At 38.3% G+C, this 27,821-nt stretch overlaps 1 protein-coding gene across 7 annotated transcripts in view; it reads left to right on the top strand.

Moving 5' to 3' along the window:
• Nr3c1 (nuclear receptor subfamily 3 group C member 1) overlaps nt 1-26,286 on the top strand; it is a 167,930-nt gene extending 141,644 nt beyond the window's left edge. For all 7 annotated transcript variants that reach the window (XM_036204621.1, XM_036204619.1, XM_036204617.1 and 4 more), the window contains exons 4-9: nt 2,085-2,201; nt 5,210-5,485; nt 6,427-6,571; nt 9,985-10,115; nt 20,873-21,030; nt 22,178-26,286. In XM_036204621.1, the coding sequence (XP_036060514.1) occupies nt 2,085-2,201; nt 5,210-5,485; nt 6,427-6,571; nt 9,985-10,115; nt 20,873-21,030; nt 22,178-22,330 (980 nt within the window). In that variant the 3' untranslated portion in view covers nt 22,331-26,286. The remainder of the gene's footprint in view (nt 1-2,084; nt 2,202-5,209; nt 5,486-6,426; nt 6,572-9,984; nt 10,116-20,872; nt 21,031-22,177) is intronic.
• The last annotated feature ends 1,535 nt before the right edge of the window (nt 26,287-27,821 follow it).

The raw sequence follows: 27,821 nt of genomic DNA, 5'->3' as shown, positions 1-27,821 counted from the left end.
CTGAAGGCTCCTTACTTGACATTGAGAAGTTCAAAGGAAATTTACTAGGTGGCAGGAAACAGGAACTCCAGATACCTGTCTAAAAAGGATGGTTGTTAAATTACTATCAGTATACCTGTCTAAAAAGGATGGTTGTTAAATTACTATCAGTAGTGCATGGCCACTTCTTGTGAAATATTAACACTAGCTCCAATCCCTTGTTTTATAATAAGGGAAGAATCAACTAGTTGAACATCATACTATTATGATAACCTGAGCCTATAGTGAAGATTCTCAGTTACATCCTGGGCAAAGAAACCAGTATCAGCATAATATGAACAGCTGCATCTTTTAGTTGGACACACTGAATTTCTTCTACTTTAGAAGTAATTTTTCCCAGTAACTGCAGGACATTAATGTAGGGATATTCTGTGAGACAGTGATGTGGGGATGTGGCTAGGGGGTGAAATTTTAGCGCTTTAGCTGTGGATGCAGTCTGTTGTTTCTCCTTTTGCTGCACGATGGGATTTTAAAAAGGATTTAGTTTTATTTTATGTGTATGAATGTTTGCCTGCATGAACACCATGTACGTGCCTGGTACCTGCAGAGGCAAGAAGGCATCTGATTCTCAGGAACTGGAGTTACAGACAGTTGTGAGCTGCTGCCATGTGGGTGCTGGGAATTGAACTCAGGTCCTCTGAAAGAGCAGCTAGTGCTCTTAACTGCTGAGTCTTCTCTTCAGTCCCATATAATAGGATTTTATTGGGTTACTTCTTCCACTTTGTGTCCAAGAAGCCAGGAAGCTTACAAAATACAGAAAGGATTTGAAAGAGCACAGATATTTGGCATGGAAGTGTAGCCCTGAAATAAAGCTAGATATGTAACTATTAGTCAACCTTGTAGCCTCAGCTTTCCAAAAAATTGATATAGTTAACCTTGTACTCATTTTAAAAAGAGCATCATGATTTATCATATCAGGAAAAATAAATATTTTTTTAATCCAAGTCTTAGGTTGCCCTAGGCATCAAAGAAAAAGAAGTCTCTTCTTAGAAACCAGGGCTAGCTATATTCAGCCTGGTAAGCTGATCATTATAATTCTTTCTCATTTCTTTAAATATGATTTATTCTTGAGAAATGACCTTCAATTTTCAATGCCTTGCCATTTTATCTAGTATAAGTAATATGAAATCTTAATTATTGACATCTATATAAACAAGTCTTGTGTAGGAAACTTCTACTTTTTCCCTAGGCAAATGGATCTTTCAGTTGTTTTCATCAACATCAAATACTCAGATTAAAAGAAGACAAGGAGAATGAGATGGAAAACACTTTTAGTCTTTTCCTTTTTAATGTTCTTTGAAATTTTTTGACAGGAGAGAACGGCAGTTCTTTAATACTGGGTACCAGAAAATTTAGATACTAGCACTCTAAAGAGTCAGTATTTGAGGCCATAAGTGACTCCAAACATCCTTATATTCTAAACGCTTATTAAATAGTCTTTGTAAGTTTGCCAAGTTTGTGATTTATGTGACCAGTTTCTGGCAATTTATAACGTTTCACTTTGTTTAAAATTGGTACCAACATGTTTTACCTACATGTGAAGGTATAATGTTGACTATTGAATTAAAGTCATTCTTTTTTTAGGGATTCCCAAATATTTTTAAGCCTGCTTTCTCTCTAGTCGCTTCAACAATAGGTCAGAATTACTAATAAAACTATAGCAGACACCATCTATAACTGTTACAGAACTATACAAAGCAGTTTTTTAAAGTGCTGACTTTTGGCACAAGGGAGTTTATAGCATACAGTTCTGTCTTTTAATCTTAAAGTATATTTACAATTTGTACACATCTATATATGAAACACTGCAGTAAAACTTGTTTTAATTAACTTTTAAATTTGTTGACCAGAACAAGTCCTCTCAACATTGTAATTCATGTAGACAAGCATACTATTACCTTCCTATTTCAATGCGTTCCTTCATTGGTGACTTTGTATCTTGATCATATTCTGCTCAAAATAAAAACAAAGAAACTAGCCTCTTCATAAAAAATATCCTTACACATCTGTGGAATTTTACCAGTGCTCCTTTTTATCTCTTTTAGGACAGCACAATTATCTCTGTGCTGGAAGAAATGATTGCATCATTGATAAAATTCGAAGAAAAAACTGTCCAGCATGTCGCTATCGAAAATGTCTTCAAGCAGGAATGAACCTTGAAGGTAATGGAAATACCTAGAAGGAACTATCTAGCTGTCACATGAAAACTGATCTCTTTCCTTTTTATAAAAGCAAGCAGATGGAATCATTCAGTGAACTAACTCACTTGATATATGCTTAATTAGCATCATGTTATATTATTGTCCAATGAAATATATTGTAAAACATTGTGGACTTTTTCCATGATTCTATCATTTATGTACTAATTTATCACATAAATTGTGTTATATACATTAAATTCAGGACAGCTGAAGTGTATATTAAATAAATTACATACTACTGAAAATTCCATAACTTGAAGCAACTTTGTTTTCATCCTTTTTTTTTTTTTTTTTTTTTTTTTTTTTTGGTTTTTCGGGACAGGGTTTCTCTGTGTAGTTTTGTGCCTTTCCTGGAATTCGCTTTGGAGACCAGGCTGGCCTCAAACTCACAGAGATCCGCCTGGCTCTGCCTCCCCAGTGCTGGGATTAAAGGCGTGCGCCACCAACGCCCAACTTGTTTTCATCCTTCTTACTCCTTTTTTAAAACTCAAAACCATTCCCTAAGGTTGGAAAAGTATTGTGTGTGAGATCTGTTTCATGTTTCTCTCCTTCTTTTGCATTTCAAAAAAACCCCACACCTTTTACTTGAAAAATATGTTTTATTACAACTCTGTAAAAAATAAGGCATCAGTGGATGGGTTCATGGTTTAAGTACAAAAGAAAACTAAAACTATGTGTAAGTTAGAATTTGATATCCCTGTTTATATAACAAGTTATATAATCAACACTTAATCTCATTTAAAAACTTTCCTCTGGAAAAGTTTGGGATTTTGCTGTAGTTAAAAGAGCAAGCTCTCTGAAATCAGCATTCTTACTAACTCGTGTTAGTGTTTATTGTTATTATGGTACTTCATTTAGCAAATACTCAACAAGTATAAAGAGAATACAAATTCAGTGCCTGAGTTTGAGTAGCTTACTTTCTATTTAGGCACAAAATCAATCACAAAATTGTGTGGCATGCCACAAAAGGAATAATGCTATAGGAGTAAGAGGGAAGGTCATCTGATTCTGTCCTGAAGGTCAGAGAGGTCATCCAGGAAGAATTGGCACTGAATTGTAAATATAGACAATGAGTAGGAATTAAATAAACAATAACGACAGAGACACAGTCATATTTGTATTTTACAAAGACTAGTCTTTGGGCTGGAGAAATGGATCAATGGCAGAGGAACCAAGTTCACTTCCCAGTACCCATATTTGACAACTCACAACTGCCTTTAACTCAGTTCCAGGGGATCTGACATGCAGTCAAGTATGCATACCCCACACAGAGATCAATGCATATACATAATTTGAATAAAAGATGCTGATATTGAGAGAATGGAATTCATCTCATTCTCTTAATAGAAGAGATTCCCAGTGCTGCCTTCCAAATTCCTTAGACCATCCTTAGAGCTTTAAGTCCGTCTAGATTGTTTTAAATTGACAGCCAAGTGCTAACACATTAAACACTTCTTTAAATAAAATGACAGTTGTCTACTTTCTTGAAATTACAAAGGTTACAAAAAAAATTCAAATGTATGTTGTTTGTATTGCTCAGTCTTAGATGGGACATGTATAGCAAACCTCCTCCTCTGAAGGCTCAAGGATCATTGCAGCAAGAGGGTGGAACGACTGTAAGAGTCTGAGGCAGTGGATGACTACAGGAATCACTGTCCAGCCATTGGGTTAGGACAGCTGCACAGGGCCTGGGCAAGCTCAAGCCAGCTAAGAGCCCAGCATGGAGAAGGGGAATAGGTACAGAGTCCCACACCCTAGCTAAACAGCTAGTGATTGTGGCCCTGATAGGTCACCCCACTCCAATGGAAGGCCACAATCCAAGAGCAACTGGGCAGCACAAATTGTATTTTATGTGTTTTTAAAAAATAGGTGAGAACAGAGTTGGGAAGAGGGTATGATCTGGGAGGAGTTAGATAAAGGAATAAATACGATCAAAATATTTTAATATTTAATTCTGGAAGAATTAAAAAATGAGAAGAAAGACAATACAATCTAGAACTTAGGAGGCAGGAAGACCAGAAGTTTAAGGCAAATAGTAAACTACTGGCTCACTTTTAGGGGAAACAAATGATAGGAGTGAACTTCTATGGATCTTTCCCTTCTAGAAACAAAAATTCTCCCTTTCCATGCCATGTCACCATAATTACCAGTGAAAGAATTGTGAAACTGGAGAGAGGGCTCAGTGGGTAGGGTCACTTGCTAGGCAAGCATGAAGACCCAGGTGTGGGTCCCAGTACCCACATAAAAAGCCAGGCAGGGCTACGCCCATGCCTATTAACCCCAGCACTTTGAGAGATAGGGTGGATACCAGAGGGTAGCTGGGCTTACTGGCTGCTAGCCTAGCTCCAAGTTCAATGAGAGAGCCTACCTCCAAAAGAATAAGGTGGGGAGTAACAGGGTTAGACACCCAACTTCTTCCCCTAGCCTTGAGCAAATACACAGGTGTATGCTCCCACACATTATACATACATACACCATACTCACACATGTGCATACACAAACATTCATTCACATATACATATTGTCTTAGGTTTCTATTGTTGTGAAGAGACACCATGACCATGGCAGCTCTTATAAAGAAAACATTTTCTTTTATTGGCTCACTTACAGTCTCAGAGGTTTAGTCCATTATCATTATGACAAGGAGCATGGCTGCATGCGGCAGACATAGTGCTGGAGCAGTAGCTGAGAGTTGTACACCTTGCAGGCAACGGGAAGTCGACTGTGACACTGAGCCACTGAGCAAAGCTTAAGCAAAAGACCTCAAAGCCAAACCTCCTAATAGTGCCACTCCCTATGAGATTATGGGGCCAATTACATTCAAACTACCACACATACCAAAAAATTTAAAATAGTTTACTTCTTTCAATAATAATTTCAGAAATTAAACACCTCTTGTAATTGGAATGTTTGGGCTACAAAGTTGATTCAGTACATTTCTAATTTTTTTTTTCTCTCAATATCCACAGCCCGAAAAACAAAGAAAAAAATAAAAGGGGTTCAGCAAGCCACTGCAGGAGTTTCACAAGACACTTCTGAAAATCCTAACAAAACAGTAGTTCCTGCAACATTACCACAACTTACCCCAACCCTGATATCACTGCTGGAGGTGATTGAACCTGAGGTGTTATATGCAGGATATGACAGCACTATCCCAGACTCAGCTTGGAGGATCATGTCCACACTCAACATGTTAGGTGGGCGCCAAGTGATTGCAGCAGTGAAATGGGCAAAGGCAATACCAGGTAAGACAAAGAACCGCAGAGCTAGAGTGTGAACCTCTGCATTTTCTTATAACCAAAAGCAGCATTCTGGGTTGGGCTTGGTATATAACCCAGTGGTATGCCATTTGCTTACCATGTACAAGACCCTGGGGTCAATCTGCAGCACCCCCAAAAAACAAAGCTGCTCTAGGACTCTTTAGGTTGTATATCATCCTAATCTCACAGCAAATCTTGTTTCTCTTACTCCTAAGGACAAATGAGAGATCCATAGTAAACCATAGACACTATTCCTTGATTTTCAGGTCACCCATAGCATTTCATTTTACATAGGATCATCTGTTACCAGAATTAACTCAAATTCCATTCACTCTGACAGTTGGAAGAGAACGAATTCCATTTATTTTGTTTGTTTTTGAAATTGATAAACAGTGGGCGTGCTGAATTTGTCAAAATTTATTAACACAAAATCATTTTTGCTTTTCATTAAATGAAACACCACATGTGAATATAAATTTTCATCTAATTCTAAGGTATTTTTAAATAAAAGTTTCATGTTGGTTTTTCGTGTAGTAGAAGTCAATGTTAAGCATCAGTCCTGACTTTACAGATAGAGGGGATTGGTGAGCTTATGGCTACACACACAGGCAGAGGAAGATAAGTAAGCTAAGCTCCCATCACCCCCAAAGGAAATAGATATCAGGAAATGTTAAAATCTAAATCCATTAAGAATTTATCCTAAGCCAAGACTCTTGACTTTCTCTTTTACTATATTACTTTGTATATACTTAAATAGGCAAAAGTGACCAAAAAAAAAAAAAAACAGCTATTTATACATTTTGTTAAACCGTTAGAAAGTTCTGAGGACTTAGGTGTTGATCTGAAAGATACTGTCTATTAAAGGCCACCCTCAAGCAAGGCCAACTGATCAACTGGAGTTACCTTGTACCTTTCTTTTCAATTAGGATTCCGAAACTTACACCTGGATGACCAAATGACCCTCCTGCAGTACTCATGGATGTTTCTCATGGCATTTGCCTTAGGTTGGAGATCATACAGACAAGCAAGTGCAAACCTGCTGTGTTTTGCTCCTGATCTGATCATTAATGAGTAAGTTAGATTCATACAGTATTTCTACCAGCTGATGTTTTCCCAGTGGGCTATCATAGTAAGGTGGTACTGAATCAATCCTACAGCTATCTAGGTTCTGGACAAACTTGAAGCAAAGTTGTTCGTTAGTGCTTGAGGTAGAGTAATTGTAAGATAAAGAATATGCATATGTACCATTATCACTGTCTCAAGATAACATTTAAAAATACCTTTACTCCAGCCGGTGTGCTGGTACACACCTTTAGTTCCAGATCTCTAGTGGCAGAGGCAAATGGATCTCTGTGAGTTCCAGGCCAGCCTGGGCTACATACTGAGTTCAGGACAGCTAGAGCTACATAATAGAAGACCAAGTTTAAAATAAAATAAAAAAAAAAATCCTTTACACTTTGGGCATCTCTGGAGTCTTAAGATCAATACAGTGTGGCAAGAAACAATAATAACAATAATCTTATTGTACTATTGTTTGAATTATGTAACCCTAATCAAGAAAACAAAGTAAGTATGAGAAAACTCATGTGGGGTCAATAAAAGCAATGAGGCTGTCCCCACTGAGTGGATGTGAGGTGGTACAGATACAGAGACAAGAGGTATATATTTGCATGGCAAGGCTTATAACATCCAGGCCCTGGAAAGACCGTGAGACCTGTGCTAGGGATGTATGTAGCTCAGTTGGTAGAGTGTTTGTCTAGCATGTATGAAACCTTCCATTTGATTCCTAGCACAGCATGGGTGCTGTGTGGATACCTGTAACCTTAGCACTGAAGAAGTAGACATAGGAAGATCAGAACTTAATTATCTGTAACTACATAGCAAGTCTAAGGCCAGCCTGGGCCACATGAGACCCTGTCTAAAAAAAGAAAAGAATGTGTCTGAGGAAACATGGTGATTTTTTTTTTTAACTGAAGAACCATCACAACTCACAGTTTTATAAATCAGCCATTGTCCTGCCCTGTAGGCCTATGCTAGTATTCGTGAATAATAGCAGCTCTTTACCCTCTGGCCTCATGCAGCTGTTCTGCTCGCCGGTTTTCTACCACCATTATCCCTGTCTTTGTGTTGACTAAGGCTTTCCTCCTTAAGTGAAGTTCTGAGCCACTGGCCATCCAATGCATCCTTACTTTCTGTTTGTTCTTTTTAAATGTTCTTTGTCGACACTTAAACTGGTCATTCTTCAAACCATATGCTCTTAGTTCACAGTGAGACTAAATATAACTGCTTCCATATATCCCTGATTGTTCTTACTTTCTATTTTTATCACTAGCCTTTGGACCAGTAGCTTATCCTTTCCTAGATGTGTATAAGTTCATACACAGAGTCCAAGGAGTATTCTCTAAGGGAATTCGAGAGCATCTGGGACAGCCTAAAGAGGACGTATGAGAATGTAGCAAGCATTCCTTACTGTGTGTACCAGATTAAAAAAAAAATGTGTAGGAGTTACAGAAAAGCATCTTTTGAGCTAAAAGTTCTATGGGAGAGGCTGGAGCAATGACATCCATGAGCTCCTTTTATCGGAGATTTTTTAGTGTGGACCGGATGAGATAGCCCAGGTACTTTCAAGGAGAGATTCTTAGGGAGTATGCTAAAGCCATTGTTATCATGTAACCCTAGAATCCAGACACCTCTTCTGTGAGCTACTACTGGGTAATTTCTGGGACACCCATCTCAGGATACAGCAGAGATTTTCCGATAGCTGGGAAAGTAGTAGAAAAAGGTCTTAGCTGAAGCAGTTAATCATCCCAGTTAAAGTTAATATTGTTTGTTTCTTTACTAGTGGTACTTGTAATTTTCTCCTGCTATATTTTAAGTGGTATTTACATACTTATCAGATGAGCCAAGCACTATTATGAAAACTTGGAGTAAAATAGTTGACAAATAAGGCCCCTTAGAACAACCTGATGGGGGGATTCATGGAGCCATAATAAAAGTGTGACTCAAGGGGGGGTGTGTGTGGAGATAAAGGAGGTCTTGGAGCCCAAAGGGCTTGAGTAGCTCTATTCACTGTGAAAGTGTAGCGCATTCAAGGCAGATGAAACAAGTATGAAGAACTGAGGAATTGAAAGAAGGCCCTCAAGGGTATGGCAGGGTTTAAAGGAGTGCATAATGACTAAACAAAATCATGCAGTCCATGAAATAGACTTTAGATTTGTTCTAGGGCAAAGAAATAAGTATCCTGGGTTAGAGGTATATATCAACATATAACATTCTTAGTCTTGGTAGAGGGAAGGGACTAAGGATTGAACCTGAGCCCAATGCCAGGCCAAGTACTCTATAGACTGAGCTCCACCCTAACTCCTTCAGAATACAGAAATGGTCCCTGCTCTTTAGCTGCTTCTGTGTTACTAGTGGAGACACGCACCAGGGAGTTACAGAGAGGAGGATCCCTGGGGCTTTCTGGCCAGACAGTGTAGCCTGTAAGTAAGCTCCAGGTTCAGTAAGAAACTCTATCTCAAAAAATACAATGAAGACTGAGAAGATGTCAAGTGCTAATACTGCCCGTTCAGCATAACTTTCACACATAACTGTTTTTAGGATGAGATACTATTTAACAGAGAAAGGGCTTCTGATTTTTAAATGGTAAGATCAAAAACTATGTTGTAGATCTAACTGTAGTCAAATGCCAAATGTTGATTTAAATAAGTAACGGGTAATAACCTTTAAATGCTAAAGGAAATAATATCTGCCATGTATGAAGACAACTAGTGTCCCTGCCTAAAAAGGAGCTAAACAAAAGACATGTTCACATAGATGAAGGAAAGCGCATTCGACCTCAACCCTACACAAAGAACTATAAGCAACTAAGGATGCTGAGAGCAGGAGCAATAGTCTTGCTCAGGGAAGAGCACACCAATTGGTTATCCAGTACTACTCATCAGCTCCAGAAACATACACACACGTAACAGTATGCATACTGCACAGGTTGTACTTATGTATCTAGGAATATAAATAAATATACATATATGTAACAACTATTAATGCAAAAAGAAGCCATCAATTTGAAGGGGAATATGGAAGAGTCTGGAGGGAGGAAAGGGAAGGGAGAAATGATGAAATTATATTATAATCTCAAAAAATAAAATAATTTTAAAAGGAATAAGCAGACTAGAAGATCTGTAAAAATAACTGAATCCTAATGATTCCATTAAAGCATGCCTATGGGCACTCCAGAATTATATAGCTTAATGAGTTCTGAGTATAGCAAAGCATTCACAATTCTGAAACAACAAGAACCTAGTGTCTGTACAGGGGTATTATTGACTAGTCTCTCCTGTTCTCCAACATTCTAGTTCTGGAAGGGATTAGTGATAGCAATAGATATGCTTTCACTCAGGAGCTCACAAATTTGAAAATTAAAATTCAGCTATTATTTTAGACTAGCCCAATTTCTAACTCACACTTGTATTTGTGTCTCACAGGCAGAGAATGGCTCTACCCTGTATGTATGACCAATGTAAACACATGCTGTATATCTCCTCTGAATTACAAAGACTGCAGGTATCCTATGAAGAGTATCTCTGTATGAAAACCTTACTGCTTCTCTCCTCAGGTTGGTGGACCACCTACTCACTTCTAAGATTCATATCTGAATATGGCAAATGCATGGGGTATGGAAGTTTTAAAACTATTGTTCTGTGTATATATTGTAGTAATTTTACCAATTATACATAATTCCACTGTGTTTTGCGAGCTGGATGATTTTCAGAAAGGTAAAATGTAAGATTTGTTAAGTGTTACCAACATTAGTAAAATAAGTAGGTACTGTAGAAATAGGTATGAGATCTGCCTCAGGATCTGTGTCCATCGTCTTTCCTTCCACCCATCCATCTTTGGTACATTAGTGTGTAAGACGAGAAAGGGTGCTAACACTAATAATTCTGTTTCTCTACTGCATTAGTTTCTGTATTTAAATAGTGACTGCTACCTTGTATGGAAAAAAGCCTAGAAAACTAAGTTTATCAAAGCAATCAAAAGTTTAAACAAGACTAATGACATTTAGACTTCAATGAAATTGCTTTCATCTAGCAAAAATAATCAAACTAGAAAAATTCAAAAAAATATAAAGACTCTTATCTATATTAGTTATTTGACATCTTGAATAAGTAATAAAAGGACAGTCTTACCTGACATTCTCTAAAATATACAAAGAACTCTTCAAAGTGAACAACCTGGATTTTATGGACAGAGAATATGCAAAGATGCCTTATTAAAGGAGATAAAGAAAGAAAGTCAGCATGACACATTGCTGCCTGTCACATACTGCAGGGACCTATCTAGAATGAACCAATCCAGAGTACTGAGCACACCAAATACTGGTAAGGACACAGAGCGCAGAACTCTCCTTCATTGCTAAAAGAACTGCAAAGTAGAATGGCCATTTCAGAAAGCAGTTTGGTAGTATCCTATAAAATCCAAACATAGCCTCACCATTTGATGTAGCAATTGCTTGATCAAATACAAAGCAACTAAAAACTTATATCAATAAGGATATTTATAGCCAAACTATTTATATTTGACAAAACATGGGAGCAATGAGATGTCCTACAGTAGGTGAATGGATAATTTGATACATCCAAATAATGGTATATTATTCAACACTGAAAAGAGACACTACTGTGCCAAGAAAAGACATCAATGAACCTTAAATATACACTATTAAAAGAAAAGAAGCTAATCTCTTAAGAGGGATCCCATCAACAAATTAAATGGAGAGAAACTTAAAGCAGTTCCACTAAAATCAGGAACAAGATAAGACTGTCCACTCTCTCCATACCTATTCAGTATAGTACTTGAAGTTCTAGCTCAAGCAATAAGACAACATAATCATATCAAGGAGATACAAATTAGGAAGGAAGAAGTCAAAGTATCACTATTTGCAGATGATATGATAGTATACATAAGTGACCCCTAAAACTCTACCAAGGAACTCCTACAGCTGATAAACACCTTTAGTCAAGTGGCTGAATACAGGATTAACTTTTAAAAAAAATTATTAGCCCTCCTATATACAAATAATAGGCTGAGAAAGAAATCAGGGAATCAACACCCTTTACAATAGTCTCAAATAATATAAAAAATATCTTGGTGTAACTCTAACCAAGCAATTGAAAGATCCCTATGACAAGAACTTCAAGTCTTTGAAGAAAGAAATTGGAGAGGCTATCAGAAGATGGAAAATTCTCCATGTTCTTGGATTAGTAGGATTAACATACTAATAAAGGCCATCTTACCAAAAGCAATCTACATATTCCCAACACAATTCTTTACAGATCTTGAAAGAACAAAACTCAACTTTATATAGAAAATAAAAAACCCAGGATAACTAAAATAATAATAAAAACTTCCAGAGGTATCACCATCCCTGATTTCAAGCTCTACTACAGAGCTATAGTGATGTGATATATATATATAAAACTGCATGATATTGGCATAAAAACAGACAGGTGGATTAATGGAATCGAAGACCCAGACATAAATCTACACATCTATGGATACCTGTTTTTTTGACAAAGCAGCCAAAATTGCATAGCGGGAAAAAGAATGCATCTTCAGCAAATGGTGCTAGTCCAACTTGACATCAGCATGTATAAGTGCAAATAGATCCATATCTATCACACACTACATGATACTCAAGTCCAAGTGGATCAAATATCTCAACATAAATCCAGACACACTGAACCTGAGAGAAGAAAATATCCTTGAATGTATTAGCAGAGGAGACACTTCCTGAAGACAACATCAATATAGCAGGCACTAAGATCAACAATTAATAATTGGGACCTTGTGAAACTGAAGAGCTTCTCTAAGGCAAAAGACACTATCAATAGGACAAAACAGGAGCACTCAAAATAGAAAAAAATATTTCCACCAACTTCACATTTGACAGAGGGCTGATATCCAAATATATATAAAGAACTCAAGAAACTAGACATCAACAAAACTAAATAATCCAATTAAAAAATGGCATACAGATCTAAACAGAATTCTCAACAGAGGAATCTCAACTGGCTAAGAAACATTTAAAGAAATGGTCAACATTCTTAGCCATCAAGGAAATGCAAATCAAAATGACTGAGATTTCATCTTACACGTCAGAATGATAAAAATCAAAACCACAAGTGACAGCTCATGCTGTCAAGGGCATGGAGTAAGGGGAACACTCTTCCACTTTGGTGGAAGTGTAAACTTATACAGCCACTTTGGAAATTAGTATGACCATTTCTCTGAAAATTGGGAATCAATCTACCACAAGACCCAGCTATACCACTCTTGGGCATATACCCAAAAGATGCTCAATTTTTTCACAATGACACTTGCTCAGCTATGTTCATAGCAGCTTTATTTGTAATAGCCAGAACCAGGAAACAACCTAGATATCCCTCAAACTAAGGAATGGATAAAAAAAAAAAAAATGTGATACATTTACATAATGGAATATTACTCAACTGTTAAAAATAAGGACATCAGGAAATTTCAAGGCAAGTAGATGGAACTAGAAAAATTCATCCTCAGTGAGGTAATCCAGATGTACAAAGACAAATATGGTATGTACTCACTCATAAGTGAATACTAGCTGTAAAACAATCCACAGACACATAAAAGACCTAGGTAACAAGGAGGGTTCTTGGGGGGAAGGAGACACTGGATCTCCCTGGAAAGGGGAAATAGAAGAAGTTTCACAAGTAGACTGTGGGAGGATGGGGATGGGAACACGGGTGATCAGGTTGGGGTTGGGGCAGGGGCATATGGGGAGAGTACTGACAGAGAATACTGAAGGGGGTGGGGAGTGTCATTTCAAAGTCAGGTAACAACGAAATATAAGGGAATCTCCCAGGAATCTACAAGGACAACACCAGCTAAGATTCCTAGGATAGGGATATATAACCTGAACTGGCCATCTGTGACCAAATTGGTGCCTAGCCCAATTCTCATCAGAGAAGTGTCATCTAGCAACTAATGGAGTTCTGGGAATCCTGCAGAAGAGGAGGAGAAAGGATTGTAGGATCGAGAGGGGTCAAGGACACCACAAGAAAACTCACAGAATCAACTAACGTGGGCTCATAGGGGCTCACAGACATTGAACCTACAACCAAGGAGCCTGCATGGGACTGACCTAGGCCCTCTGTATATGTGTTACAGTTGTGTAGCTGGTGCTCTTGTGGAACTCCTAACAGTAGGAACATGCCTGTTTCCAACTCTTTTACTGGCTTTTGTGACCCTACTCTTCAGTCTGGGTTGCTTTGCCCGCCTTAATACATGGGGAGGAGCTTAGTCTTACTGCAACTTAATATGCCATGTTTTGTTGATACTCGTGGGAGACCTGTTCTTTCCTAAACAGAAGAGGAGGAATGAATTGGGGATAGGAAGCGGGAGTGGGGGTTGGGGGGACAGAAAGGAGGAAGGGGAAACAGCAGGAGGGATGTAAAATAAATAAATACTACAAGGTCCTAAGTATCCATCTTTTCTCTAGATCACCAAGACTACAATATAACATGGAGGGTGTACCTAATGAAATATTGGTTGTTTGAATAAATGAAAAAAAAATCTAGGTGTTGATAAGAAAGAATTCAGAAAAAGCTTTTGTAACCTTAATAGAGCTGAGTCAAATATGTCTTTATATGTAGGGGGACAATTATCTTTTAGATGAACTTCTTAAAGCCAGTTTTACTAATGTTATGGAAAAGGTTCATATTCATACATACATAGTCACATGAACCTGAATGACTGAATCTGTTGGAAGAAGAAAAATGTATTGCATTTTGAAGTTGAGTCATTTCCTGAAGTGTAGTTCCAATTCTACTACCACCTTTGGGAATTTCTTTTTGTCTCAGGTATATGACTTAATCTTTGATTAAAGGATGACAATATCAAAATAGTGATAGCATTGACTTTCAGTTGTCTTCTGATCAGAAAATGTATCATTTTTAAAAAATTTACAAATGCCTTGATTTACTCATTGATATACTGCACACGATCTATTTTTCTTACAAGTATATGTTACTTGCTATTAAAAGAACTTTTGCATGTCAGAAGAATAATTCACGACCCATAAAGAGAGAATAAGCCAAGAACATAAATAACCAGATTAAGGATGAGGTGGAGTGGCTGTTTCACCGGGACATGGCTAAACATGCAGTCGGGCTCATTACAGAGAAGTGAGGATGGGGCCAGAGATGATTATGATTCTGCCCCACATGAATTTTTTCAGACAGAATTTTATTGTTACACCTATCAGTTAAATTATTGTACTCTACAAGTCGAATATTGAAAATTCATTTTGGTATTATGTGTTCTATCTTGTTTGTTGTTTTACTTTGGTTCCATATTAATAAACTGGAATTCAGGAGTAATTTTTACAAGAAGGAATCTAAGAATCATAGGGTTTCTGAGACAGCAGGGCAGGGCAGGGCAGAACACCAGAACTTCCCCCAGAGCCTCTCTCAGGGCCTCTGTGACTTCCTCGATTTTTCTCACTAGCCCCAAATGTCATTCACAGTGGTCCCACTGCGAGCTCAGAGGCAAACTTGGTAGCAGTCTGTCCTATGGTAAAACAGTTAGTTCTCACTCCCAGCACAAACAGCTGAACTGAACCCTACCCCGTGCTCAGCGACTATTCACTCAATACTTTAACCGTATTTCGCACTTGTAGGGAATAGAGAAGAGGTACATACACTTCTCTTTGTTGAAGACCTTCCAACTCAATAGGAATACAGAATAGTGAGGTAAAGGTGAACAACTGTACAAAAAGGTATAAAATCAAGGGTAAGGACAGAATAATTATTTGCCAAAATGTGTAAACCAAATCAGTATTCTTAAAGGAATAAAAAGAAGGGTGGAATTAGAAAAGTCTATTTTTTTTTTTTTTTGAGACAGAGTTTCTCCGTGTAGTTCTGGTGCCTGCCCTGGATCTCGCTCTATAGACCAGGCTGGCCTCGAACTCACAGAGATCCACCTGGCTCTGTCTCCCAAGTGCTGAGATTAAAAGCGTGCGCCACCACCACCCGGCCGAAAAGTCTATTTCTTAAAGAAGAAATTGGGAACTGTCAATTTGGAGATTTTGTTTTCTAATAAATTCTGAACAATTAACAAAATCAAAAGGGAGGTTCATCAATGCCAAGGAACTGAGGGAGGCTGTGAGGCATAGTTTGATGTTCAGCATGCCCAGCAATCCAGCCTTTCTTCAGAAATTCTACCAGGTACTTGTGATGAAGAGGAGAGGAAAACTCACTTTTCTGCCAGTAAGAAAGGGAGATAAAAGCATTGGAAGTACATACAGTGGTTTTCCCAACAAAAGCAAAGCCTGCCCTATAGGAGAAACTGCTTCATTAGGACCATATCTGACCTGGAAAAAGGCAAGTAGAAGATACTAGACCCTTGTAATAGCCCTCCTGACTCACAGGGAAGAAAAGAGGGAAATGGGTTTCTAGGAGATGTTCAGAAGCAGTAAAACTGAAATCTAATCGTAAGAGAAAGCATTTAATTGGGGCCTTGCTTACAGCTTCAGAGGCTTAGTCCATTATGATAGCAGGGAGTGTGGTGGCAGGCAGGTGTGGTGCTGGGGAAGTAGCTGAGAGCTACATCCTGATCTGTAAGCAGAGAGACATACAGACAGACAGAGACTGGGCCTGTTGTGGACTTTGGAGAGCTTATCCCACAGTGGCACACTTCTTCCAACAGGGTCACACCCACTCCAACAAGGTCTCACCTCTTAGTCCTCCTAATCCTTTCACGTTCCACTGGTAACTAAACTCAAAATGGTATGAGCCTATGGGGGCCATCTGTATTCAAACCACCACAGTACCATAAACAACATTAAACATAAGCCCACATTAACATGCTGTCTCCCACAAAATGTCTAATTTCATCAGTCCTGATAATTTTTGTCAAGCTTTCAACAAAAAGCAAAGGCCATGCTAAAAGGCAGTAAAAAGCCACAAACCTCAAGAAACAAAGCAAGCATCTGATCCCAAGCTATTGGCATTATCAGGTAGGAATTAAAATAACTACTCCACTTGTGCTAAAGACACTACATAGAAATAGATTCATGGACTGCTAAGACATCATTCCTCTAAGGAAATGTTACAAACAAAAGATGCTGACATGCAGATTCCAAATGCTCTAACAGGCATTATCATTAGTTGTAGTGCAACCGGGAAAGAATGAACAGAGGTCAACAGAAACTTCTAGACTCGAATATAAAGAGAAAAAAGAATTCAAAAGGTTGGAGGAGACCGTCAGAAGTGGGAAGGGAAAAAGGGAGAAGTCCTAAAAGCTCAGAAAATTTTAAAATTAGAGACAGGCACCAAAATGTGGGTCCAGGAAGGTTAGAGAACACCAGGCCAAAAAAAAAAAAAAAAAAAAAAAAAATCTACATTTTTGGCATGTCCTCTTCAAATTACAGAAAACCAAAGACAAAGGAAAAAAATCTTGAAAGAGTCATAGTTTAAAAAAAGAATCTCTATAACATACATCAGAAACCATGCAAATAAGAAGAATTTGAAGTAAAATATTTAGTGTTGAAAAACAAATACACAAATAGAGCCCATCAACCTCAGACAATAGAGCCAACAGAGTTACCCCTCAGAAATGAAGATGGGGCCAGGCATGGTAGCAGACACTTGGAATACTAGCATTCCAGAGGCCAAGGACTGGAATTCAAGCCAGCCATGGCTACCTATCAAGACTAGCTGCAGAAACAAAGTAATAGGTAAAATAGAAACTTTCTCAAACAAACAAAAAGGTAGGGAATTTGTGAACACCTTTACATCTATCTTACATGAGTCATCTTAAAATGTTTTCCAGAGGAAAGAGAAATATATGTCAGAATTATGGGTATGCTACATAAAAAGCAAGCATATTAGAAAAGGGATGCCTAAGGTAAAATGTCACTTTTGTCTTAATATTAAATAACTATTAGAGTAACAATAGTCAGGTACCACGGGTCTGGAAAGATGGCTCAGTGGTTCCCAGCAGCACATGGCAGCTTAGAACTGTCTGTAACTCCAATCTCAGGGCTCCTATGCCCTCTTCTGACTTCTGTCATATACACTTGTGGGGCACAAACATACCAGGCAAAGCACCCATACACACACAAAACAATGTGTTTTTAATTCATTAATAATCAAGTACTGAGGTCAGGCGGGGGTGGTGCACGCCTTTAATCCCAGCACTCGGGAGGCAGAGGCAGGCGGATCTCTATGAGTTCAAGGCCAGCCTGGGCTACCAAGTGAGTGCCAGGACAGGCACAAAGCTACAGAGAAACTCTATCTTGAAAAGCCTAATAATAATAATAATAATAATAATAATAATAATAATAATAATAATAAAGTACTGGATGATTGAAATGCATGGCTATGTAAAGTGAACGATAGCAGTATTGTAATAGTTACAAAGGAAGATTTGGGTATACTCTGGCATTGACATTGCCTGCTAAAGTGGTATAGTGTATCGTGTAAAGGTAAATAGATTAGTTGAAAGTGTATACCGTGGATGATACAGTAGTCACTTAAAAGAGTTCAAACTGTCAAAGGGAAAACAGACTCATGGAGTATTTCATGAAAACTGAAGGCTGATGTGACAGCCTGCAGTAAGCCTTAGGCCAAATTCTAGGGGCTGGAAGTCTGTCTCACAAACAGGATACCCCAACTTTCCCAAACCTAAAAAAACCTTCCTCTCAAGTGGCAGGGCAGGGCTGCTGGGCCACAAGCAAAAGTGGTTTCTGTCTCTCATCTTTGTGTACTTGAATAAACTCCAAACCTGATGCATTCATCAGAACAGGAGTACATCTCAGGGCAAGGGCTGGAGCTCAAGGCTTCTCTCTGCTCCCACCTTGTTTATGCAAAAAGGAGAAACTACTACATATGAGCAAAGGCAATCCTCAGAAGCAAAAATGAAAACTGCATTCTTGGTACAAAACCGCCAGCTCCGCCTCGGGCTGTTGATAAAAAACGTGCTCATGAGAGGCATGTCAGCTAAGAAATGAGAAACTACCGACTGGAGAAAGGTGGACAAGAAAGAGAAATGAAAACCTGCATGCCTCCTAAAAGGGAGACAGAAAAAAAAGTCCAGTGTAAAAGAGAAAAAAAATAGAAGGCGAATGTCTGGGCTTAATTCCCTGGTGACTCTGCAGAGAAGCTGTGGGATGTGGGACAGTCCACTGAACTGAAGGAAACATAGGAAAAGAATATTGCCTACAGGTATGGGGGGGTGAAGTAAAAAAGAGGGTGGTGAAGCTTAAAAAAATGGAGGAAGATGAAGATGATGAGTAATGATAAACTGGGTCTAGTTTGGTTTTTTTCTTGTCAATAAAGTATTTAAACAACTCCCTTTAAGGAAAACAAAAAAGTGCAATGAAAGGCTATATAAGGTTTGCTTTCAAACTTTCCAGCTTGGTGATAGTTGACACACTACCTAATATGCCTGTAGACGTTCCTGTCCTGGTGGTGTTTCAGTAGCTACTAACCTCAGCTGGGACAGTTTGAAGCTTATAAACGGGAGTGTTTGCATCCTCAGGAGTCTCTGATGCAACTTACACAAAATAATTATCCTGGTAGCCAAATATGACTGTGTGACTGAAAAATGGATTGCTGTCTTGCTGATATCCTCTGTGCCTTTAAGTAAATACAATTTTTTAAATTAAAAAAAAAAAATCAAAGGTCAAAAAGAGGCCAATGTAGAAAGGAAAAAAGGGACAAACATGCCGAGGAGAGGAAGTTAGAGACAAGGCAGGTTCTAACCAGTTCTGTCAACAAGCACTGTAAATACAGACAGCCAGAACACGGCAGGCTTCTTAGAAGCCAGGATAAAAGTGCTCGCCACCCTGGACTCTGACCAAGACACTATTACAGGATAAACTTAGGTCAAAGGAAAGAAGTAACTCACGTTTATTAAGGAATAAAGGATTAAGGGAGTGGGAAATAAATGCATTTAAACTGACATTTGCCTATATATATAAACTAACAGAAATCTCTTTGTGGGCTAAAAACAACTAAAATGCAAAAAAAAAAAAAAAAAAAAAAAAAAAATCACATAATAAACCCAAAGGGGAATCTGGTAAAAATGGATGCTTAATTTCAAGGATGACAACTAGAATATGTAGATTACCAACTTTTGTGGGCACAGTGGAGGGTGCAAACAAGACACAGTGAGAAGTGGAAGGTAGGAGCTGGGGGCAAGAGGAGTGACATGATAAGAGATGACAGATAAGGGAGTCTAAATAAATTCAAATATATCCATCACGTCAGGGAAAATGGAGATGCGGGAAGCATAATTTTAAAGTGGACTTTTAAACATACCCACCTTTACGGTGTTTACCGAAGTACTAAATGAAGATGCTGAAGAGCTGTAGTAGGGTACTTAGCAGTGTATGAGATGGCAAGCTCCTGCAAAGACCTGTCAGCGAATGTCTACAGCTTTCTATCTCCTGCCACAGCTACCCTGTGACAGTATGCCCTCTGGCATCAACACTCATGGATTACACAGTACCTAACCCTAACTCTGGAGAATGCAGATTAGGGTCTCTGAAAAGTACTGACATCCAGAGATCGTATTAAACTATCCATCTCTTCCTGGCCCTAACCATTGTTCCTACAGCAGTATTTGCTGGAGCACACTTTGAGAAATGTAGCCATTTACAGAATTGTAACACCATCAGAGCAAATGACCATGATCAGCCCTTAGTACCACTGAGTATCGGAGAGTAATAAGAAAATAAAAAAGTTACCCCAATATTACAATCCAGATTTCATGAGGTATGCCTAGTTCTTAAAAGGGCACAGAAACCAATATTTGCTACCTAGAAAGGCCAATGTATGTAGGGGATGACAAAGTAAAGATCATCTTTCCTCTTTTACTAGAATCATAAAATTTTAGTATGCTAACATGTTTTTAATGGTGCATGCTAAGTTTAAATTTCTAATTAACTAGCAATATGATGCATAAGCTTACTATGTAGCTGGTGGGATAAAAGTTGTTGCTAAAGCCTTCTACCTAGAAATAGAACTAATTAAAAGAGAAGAATACCAGCCAAAGTTAACTAAATCATCAGTTATCATTTAATCTTCAAAAGAGGCCTGTCATCACCAACTCCCATTTTATAAGATAGAAAACAATTGGCTTGCCCATGGTTGTGACCCGTTCTCAACTGCCCTATACTTCCACTACAGTCCCCCAGTCCTTTGAAAATGCATGGACTTTAGAATGCATTAAAAGTACATTGTAACAATGAAGTATGCAAGAAATGTCCTACTTGGTGCATGACAAGTTACAGCAAGGAAATTCTTTAACCGATTTCATCTTACCTTTTAGTTCCTAAGGAAGGTCTGAAGAGCCAGGAGTTATTTGATGAGATTCGAATGACCTATATCAAAGAGCTTGGAAAAGCTATTGTCAAAAGGGAAGGAAACTCCAGTCAGAATTGGCAGCGGTTTTATCAACTGACAAAACTTTTAGACTCCATGCATGATGTAAGTATCAAACACAAAGCCAAAACAACAACAAAAAGAAAAGCATAAGCTGGGTGTGGTGCACATACATTCCTTTAATCATAGCACAGGCTGAGGTAGAGGCAAGTGGAGCTCTCTGAGCTCCAGGACAGTCAGAGCTGTATAAGAGAGAGATCCTGTCTCAGAAACACAGAGACAGAGAAACATAAGAAGCTTGTGGGACATAAGGTATGTTTTAATTAGTACATTATATATATATATATATATATATATATATATACCAACAAGTCATTCCCCCTCCCTCAATTTATATATTTTAGTGATCATTCAAGTTAAATTTGTAGACTTCAATTTTGTACACATTTCTCTTAAGTCCTACCTACTATTCTAGTCATTTCCATGAAAATACCACATTATCACAGAGTTTAATAGCCCTATTTTTTTTTTTTTTTTTTTAGAAGATTTCCCTGTTCTACACAAAAGAGCTGTTAAATTACACTAGTTTCATTTCCCGTATTTCAGTACTGGTCTAGGCTGGCCTCAAATTCACAGCCTTCCCCGCTCCTGCTCCTCAGTCTGCTAAGTGCTGGGATTCCAGGCATGCCAGGCTTTCATCCTGCACTCCGTCAAAGAAATCTAAAATGTCTTTGTACTGACGTGCTCATTTTACTTCAATGAGTTTTCTTCTCTGGGAATTCTAATACTGATATATTTTAGATCAGATTTTAAAAAGGCCAACAGAGCATGAACAGAGACTGCACCAGGTCTTCTGCATATGTATTATGGCTTCCGGTTTTGTGGTTTTATGGGATTCCTGAGTGTGAACAAGTGGGTCCCTGAATCTTATTCCTTCTCTTGGGCTCTTTGTCTTTTTCAACTCCAATGTGCTAAGTTTGTTTTATCTTATTATATTTTATTTTGTCATGTTTGGCTGTTATCTCTTAGAAGCCTGTTCTTTTCTAATGAGAGACAGAAAGGGACTAGATCCAGGGGGAAGGGGAGGGGAGGGGAGGGGAGGACTAGGAGGAACAGAAGAAGGGGAGACTGGAGTCAGGATATACTGGATGACAAAAGAGTCCACTTTCAATAAAAGGAGGAGGGGCAATAGATACAGGCCACTCACACTGCTGTGCCTTCAAGCCTCATTGTACTGTGTCTTCTCTTGCAGGTGGTTGAGAATCTCCTTAGCTACTGCTTCCAAACATTTTTGGATAAGTCCATGAGTATTGAATTCCCAGAGATGTTAGCCGAAATCATCACTAATCAGATACCAAAATATACAAATGGAAACATCAAAAAGCTTCTGTTTCATCAGAAATGACTGCCTTACAAAGAAAGGTTGCCTTAAAGAAAGTTGAATTTATAGCTTTTACTGTACAAACTTATCAATTGGTCTTGTAGATGTTTTGTTGTTCTTTTTGGTTTTGTCTTGTTTTGTTTTAAATACGCACTACATGTGGTTTATAGAGGGCCAAGACTTGGCAACAGAAGCAGGTGAGCCATCACTTGGAGGTGATGAGGAAGCAGACAGTGAAGTGTATCAGTTGGTGTATCACAGAAACTAAACCAGTTGCGTGGAGGCATGTCCACTCTCTCCACTCTCAGTGAAGGACCGCACCTAAACCACCAGTGCCCAAAGTCCACGTCATCAGCTTTCTGCTCATCCTTTCAGTTGGCTGGATAAAACTTCTAGACTTTCTGTTGGTGTATTTTTCCCATGTATAGTTAAGATAGCATTTTTGATTTATGCATGGAAACCTGAAAAAAGTTTACAAGTGTATATCAGAAAAGGGAAGTTGTGCCTTTTAGAGCCATTACTGTCTGGTTTTAACAGTTTCCTTTCTATTCAGTGAACTATGCTTGCTCGTTTTTTCTTAAATAATTTTTGTATTCAAGTTATTGTACAGCTGTTTAAGATGGGCAGCTAGTTCATAGCTTTCCTAAACTCTAAACATTAATCTTCTGTGTGAAAATGGGTTGGTGCTTCTACCCTGATGGCACTTAGCTATCAGAAGACCACACAAATTGACTCAGATCTCCAGTATTCCTGTCAAAAGCTACTCTTTTGTATATATCTGCTTCCATGGGGAATTAGATAGGTTGTGCAGATTACCGTCCTAACTGGTGTAGAGCACCTACCGAGTCAGTGACCCTCTGGGTAAACTGTGGATGACGGTCACAAGAGACTGACTGTAAGACAGTAACTACCAAAAGGCCCGGTTTGCACCTAATGCTCCCTCTCTACGATGGTGAGGTGGCAATAAGTTTATAATCAACTCTCTCAGGACCTTCTGGAGTGGTTGGTGTAACAGCTTCAAATGTATGATTCCAGATCATGTGACAAAGCGGAGAGATTTCTTTTAAATCAGCCCAAGTTACTTCTCTCATTAAACTTTAGCCCCAAGCTAATCTCTAATACATCAAGAATGGCTAGACACCCATTTTCACATCCCCACCTGTCACCAATTGGTCTAGCTTTCCTGGTGGTACAGGAAATCAGCTACTGATTTTTGTTATTTAGAACTGAATGTCAGGCATCCATGTTTGTCCATTTACACATCCCTCCATGTGCCATAGCATTTAACAGAGGTCTCGTGAACTTCTTCACATTGAGAATTCTCATTTTAAACAACAGAAGCTGTAGTAGCCTGTTCTGTGTGCACCTTACCAACTTTCTGTAAACTCAAAGCTGAACACACTTACTAAGCCACAAACAATTTGATTTCTACTTAAGGTGGCCAAATTATTTGTGTAATAGAAAACTGAAAATCTAACATTAAACATATGAAACTTCTAATATATTTTTATATTTAGTTATAGTTTCAGATATATATCATATTGGTATTCACTAATCTGGGAAGGGAAGGGCTACTGCAGCTTTACATGCAATTTATTAAAATGATTGTAAAATAGCTGTATAGTGTAAAATAAGAATGATTTTTAGATGAGATTGTTTTATCATGACATGTTATATATTTTTTTGTAGGGGTCAAAGCAATGTTGATGGATATCCTATATGATTTATAGTGTATGAGAGCATCCATACAGGCTTCAGTGGTCTTGGAAGTCAAAACCGGTTTGCTCTAAGATAGGAAGAGGGAGATGGAGACTGGCCCTGTGTGCAGTGGGGGTTGTTGAGGCTTTGACCCAATCAGATCCCAGGGGACTAATTCCCCACCTCCCATTCTAACCATCCTTACCCACCATGACCCTGTCAGTGCAGGGTTAGTTTATTAAACCCCCCCTTCTGCTAGCGTACATAAAGAGGACAGAAAGGTGGTGCTTATGTAGTGGTAGGCACCATCTATAACAGGGTTATTGCAGCCTCCCCACAGGTTACCAGAAACAGAGGCTTTAGAAGTTTGGCAATAATATGAATAGAGGTACCAGCAATATGTAAATACTACAGAATCCCATAGGTCACCAATAATACACTAATCCTTTCCATCCTACAATAGTTTATTTCCAAGTAAAATGAGGACATGTTTGTTTTCTTTGAATGCTTTTTGAATGTTGTTATTTTCAGTATTTTGCAGAAATTATTTAATAAAAAATGTAATCCTTTGCTTTTTTAATTCTCTCTAAAAGGGAATGTTCACTTTGTAATGGTTTAAATTGGTCTCAAAGTACCTTAAGATAATTGTAACCCAGCTGGATGTGAAATTTATGGTGCCTAAGAAATACCACTTGAATATTATCAATGACAGTGTTAAGTTTCAAAATGAGCTTTTCAAAAATAGATTATTGTACATTTATGGAATGTTATATGGTTAAAACCAGAAAGCACATCACACAAAAAATCTACTTTCAGTCCCAACCAGCTTGGCTCTCAAAAAAATTACAGCTCCAAAAAAGAAAAAAGGAAAAGAAAAAGATGTATGTGCTTTGTTATTAACAGAAGGCAACAGACATTCATCAAACTACAACAGGAAGCTTTCTATTAAATGGATAAAGTGAGCCTTTACTATGTAGGAAAGAGGAAAGCGCTCCTCATTCTGATTGAGTAGATGTGAGAAAGCTGTGGTACTGTTTGAGATTAGCTTTGATTTCTGTGTGTGGTTTCATACCATTCCAAACTATTTAGATTTATAATAACTTCAGTGAGAGTTGGTGAAATGTCTCCATGACTCACAACAGATCTTGAAAAATATCTTTAATTACTGGTAGGACAAAAAGGGACATTGTGGGTATTTTAGGCATTGACTTGGGATACTGTAGAAACAGAAGTGAGAAGACAGGAAGCTTGGGGAAGGGAAGGGATTATAAGCCTTCTCTTAGGAAAGACAAACAACAAGTGAAACCACCCCAAAGGGACAAGGGACATGTTTAGTGTGTGCAGTCCTTGACAATGAGCACAGGATGAACTCTGGTGAGCATGTTAAGAAGCCAGCCTCCCCAGCACTGCAGAATAGGGCCAGGGCAGGGATGGGACAGGACAAGCAACTCTAGTTGGCCATTGGTCTCAGTATTTGCTCTCTCTTCTGTACTGAGACCATATCACCATGGGATGAACTGAGGTATTATGCTTGGATCTGTCAACATTCAAGGATCATGGTAGCCTTCAGTGAGCTTTAGATCTTGGTTGGTCACCCCAACAATAAGCTGTAGTTGAATGTGTTTCTTATGTGCCTGGTTTCAGTGTTAAAGGTGAAATAAAAGTGTGCAGGAGACACTGCAAACCACTTCAGATGGAAGTTTCCTCACTTTCCAGAATTTCAGTCAGCCTGGTCCATCAGAATTGATGACCAGGTCTTCAGGAAAGGGTTGGCTTCTGTCTAGAACATGCCTGAAAGGATTTTATTTTCTGATAAATGGCTGTATGAAAATACCCTTCTAAATAACCTGCTTAACTACATATAGATTTCAGTGTGTCAATATTCTATTTTGTATATTAAACAAATGCTATATAATGGGGACAAATCTATATTATACTGTGTATGGCATTATTAAGAAGCTTTTTCATTATTTTTTATCACAGTAATTTTTAAATGTGTAAAAATTAAAAACCAGTGACTCCTGTTTAAAAATAAAAGTTGTAGTTTTTTATTCATGCTGAATAACCTGTAGTTTAAAAACTGTCTTTTTACCTACACAGTGAAATGTCAGACTGTAAAATTTTGTGTGGAAATGTTTAACTTTTATTTTTCATTTAAATTTGCTGTTCTGGTATTACCAAACCACACATTTGTACTGAATTGGCAGCAAATGTTAGTCAGCCATTTACAGCAATGCCAACTATGGATAAACATCATAATAAAAATATCTGCTTTTTCATTATGTGACTCCCAACATGCTTTCATAGAACTTATGTAATTACAACTTTTTTTTTCTCCTCATTCTGCTGACAGCAAAGTTCCCATTTAGAACTCGGTAAGGTGGACATTTAAATGCCAATGTGACAGCGAGTGTGTGCATAGGAAAATGACATTTGTTCAAAATGAGCTTAACCCTGATGCCCAAAACTCTAAAAGATTATCTCACCCATGTCTTCAGTGCTCAGGTGCTTACGATTTCACAGGATATTAAATGCAGGAGAAATGGACTCCTGTAACTGCTTCAAATGTAACAGCCTTTATTCCAAAAGATGGCATTTTTATGTAAACAAGTGTTATCTAAGAGAAAGATTAATAGCTTAATTCAAAATCCACACTTTCTCTTGGAAATGCAAGTAAGTAAGCACAACAAATGTACAATACAGAAGATCAAGGCTGTGGAAGTGGAAAGCCATCTATCTATCAGTATCTTCTAAAACATGCTCACGTTTCCCAAACCTTTCCACGACATACTGCTATCATTCTGATAAAAAAGTGTTCTAACTTAAAAAGTACATTTTCTGTATCTATCTTATGTAGTCCAGCTATTGGCTGCAGGCCTACTATATAAATACAGAGACAATGGCAATGCTTAAGACACTTAAGACTTGGAGCTTGGGCAGTCCAGACCCGCCTTTCTTGGTATCTTAACGTGCAATACAGGTAGCCTTGACATGGCACCAATGTCTACAGTGTCCACACTTTAGCATGCACATGCAGAAGCCAGAAGAGAACACTGCTGTTTTCCTCTACCCCTCTCTGCCTTATTCCCTAAGATAAGGTCTGTCAGTGACTCTGAAGCTCACTGGTTCAGCTAGACTGGCTGGCTAGTGAGCTCCCAGGACTTGCCTGACTGCCTGCCCTGTAGTGCTGGGGTTATAGGCATGTATGTCCACATCAGCTTGTTTACATGGATTCTGGGTATTCAAACTCAGATATCCATGTGTCAGAGCAAGAGTTCTTACTAAACTAAACCAACCACCCATACCCATTCTTGTTGTACCATTTACTTTCAAGTATTAACCTGGTTGTGTAAAGTACCTTTACACATACTATACCAGTTAATCTTCACTCGATGAATAAAAGAAGGCAAGTAATGCCAGAAACTCAATTTCTAAAATTACAATGGAAACCTCTGTAATGAACCCGTTAGCTACCAGGTATCAGGTAGCAAGTCTCTGGCATCCTCACACACAACTGATATTTTCTGCTTTTCATTTGTCTACTGCTTCACTGAGCACTTACTATGTGTCAGATAACATGCTACAATGTGTTATCTTACTTAGTCTTTGCAACCCTATAAAGTAGTGCTCTTATTCTCACATATATGAGGGAAGTATGGCTTGGAAATCTGAGTAATCTTCTGAGGCTTACAAAGCTTGGAAATAGCTGAGTAGAACTGGACATAGACACCTGGCTCTGGAGTTCATGTTCTTAACCACTTCTGGGGACAGAGGAATAAGAAGCTCCTAAGTGCAGCAGCTGAGCCTTGGAGTCCTT

The sequence above is a fragment of the Onychomys torridus genome, chromosome 13 (assembly GCF_903995425.1).
Source record: "Onychomys torridus chromosome 13, mOncTor1.1, whole genome shotgun sequence".
In the NCBI taxonomy this organism is placed as follows: domain Eukaryota; kingdom Metazoa; phylum Chordata; class Mammalia; order Rodentia; family Cricetidae; genus Onychomys; species Onychomys torridus.
This window is presented reverse-complemented; position numbering and strand designations above follow the sequence as displayed.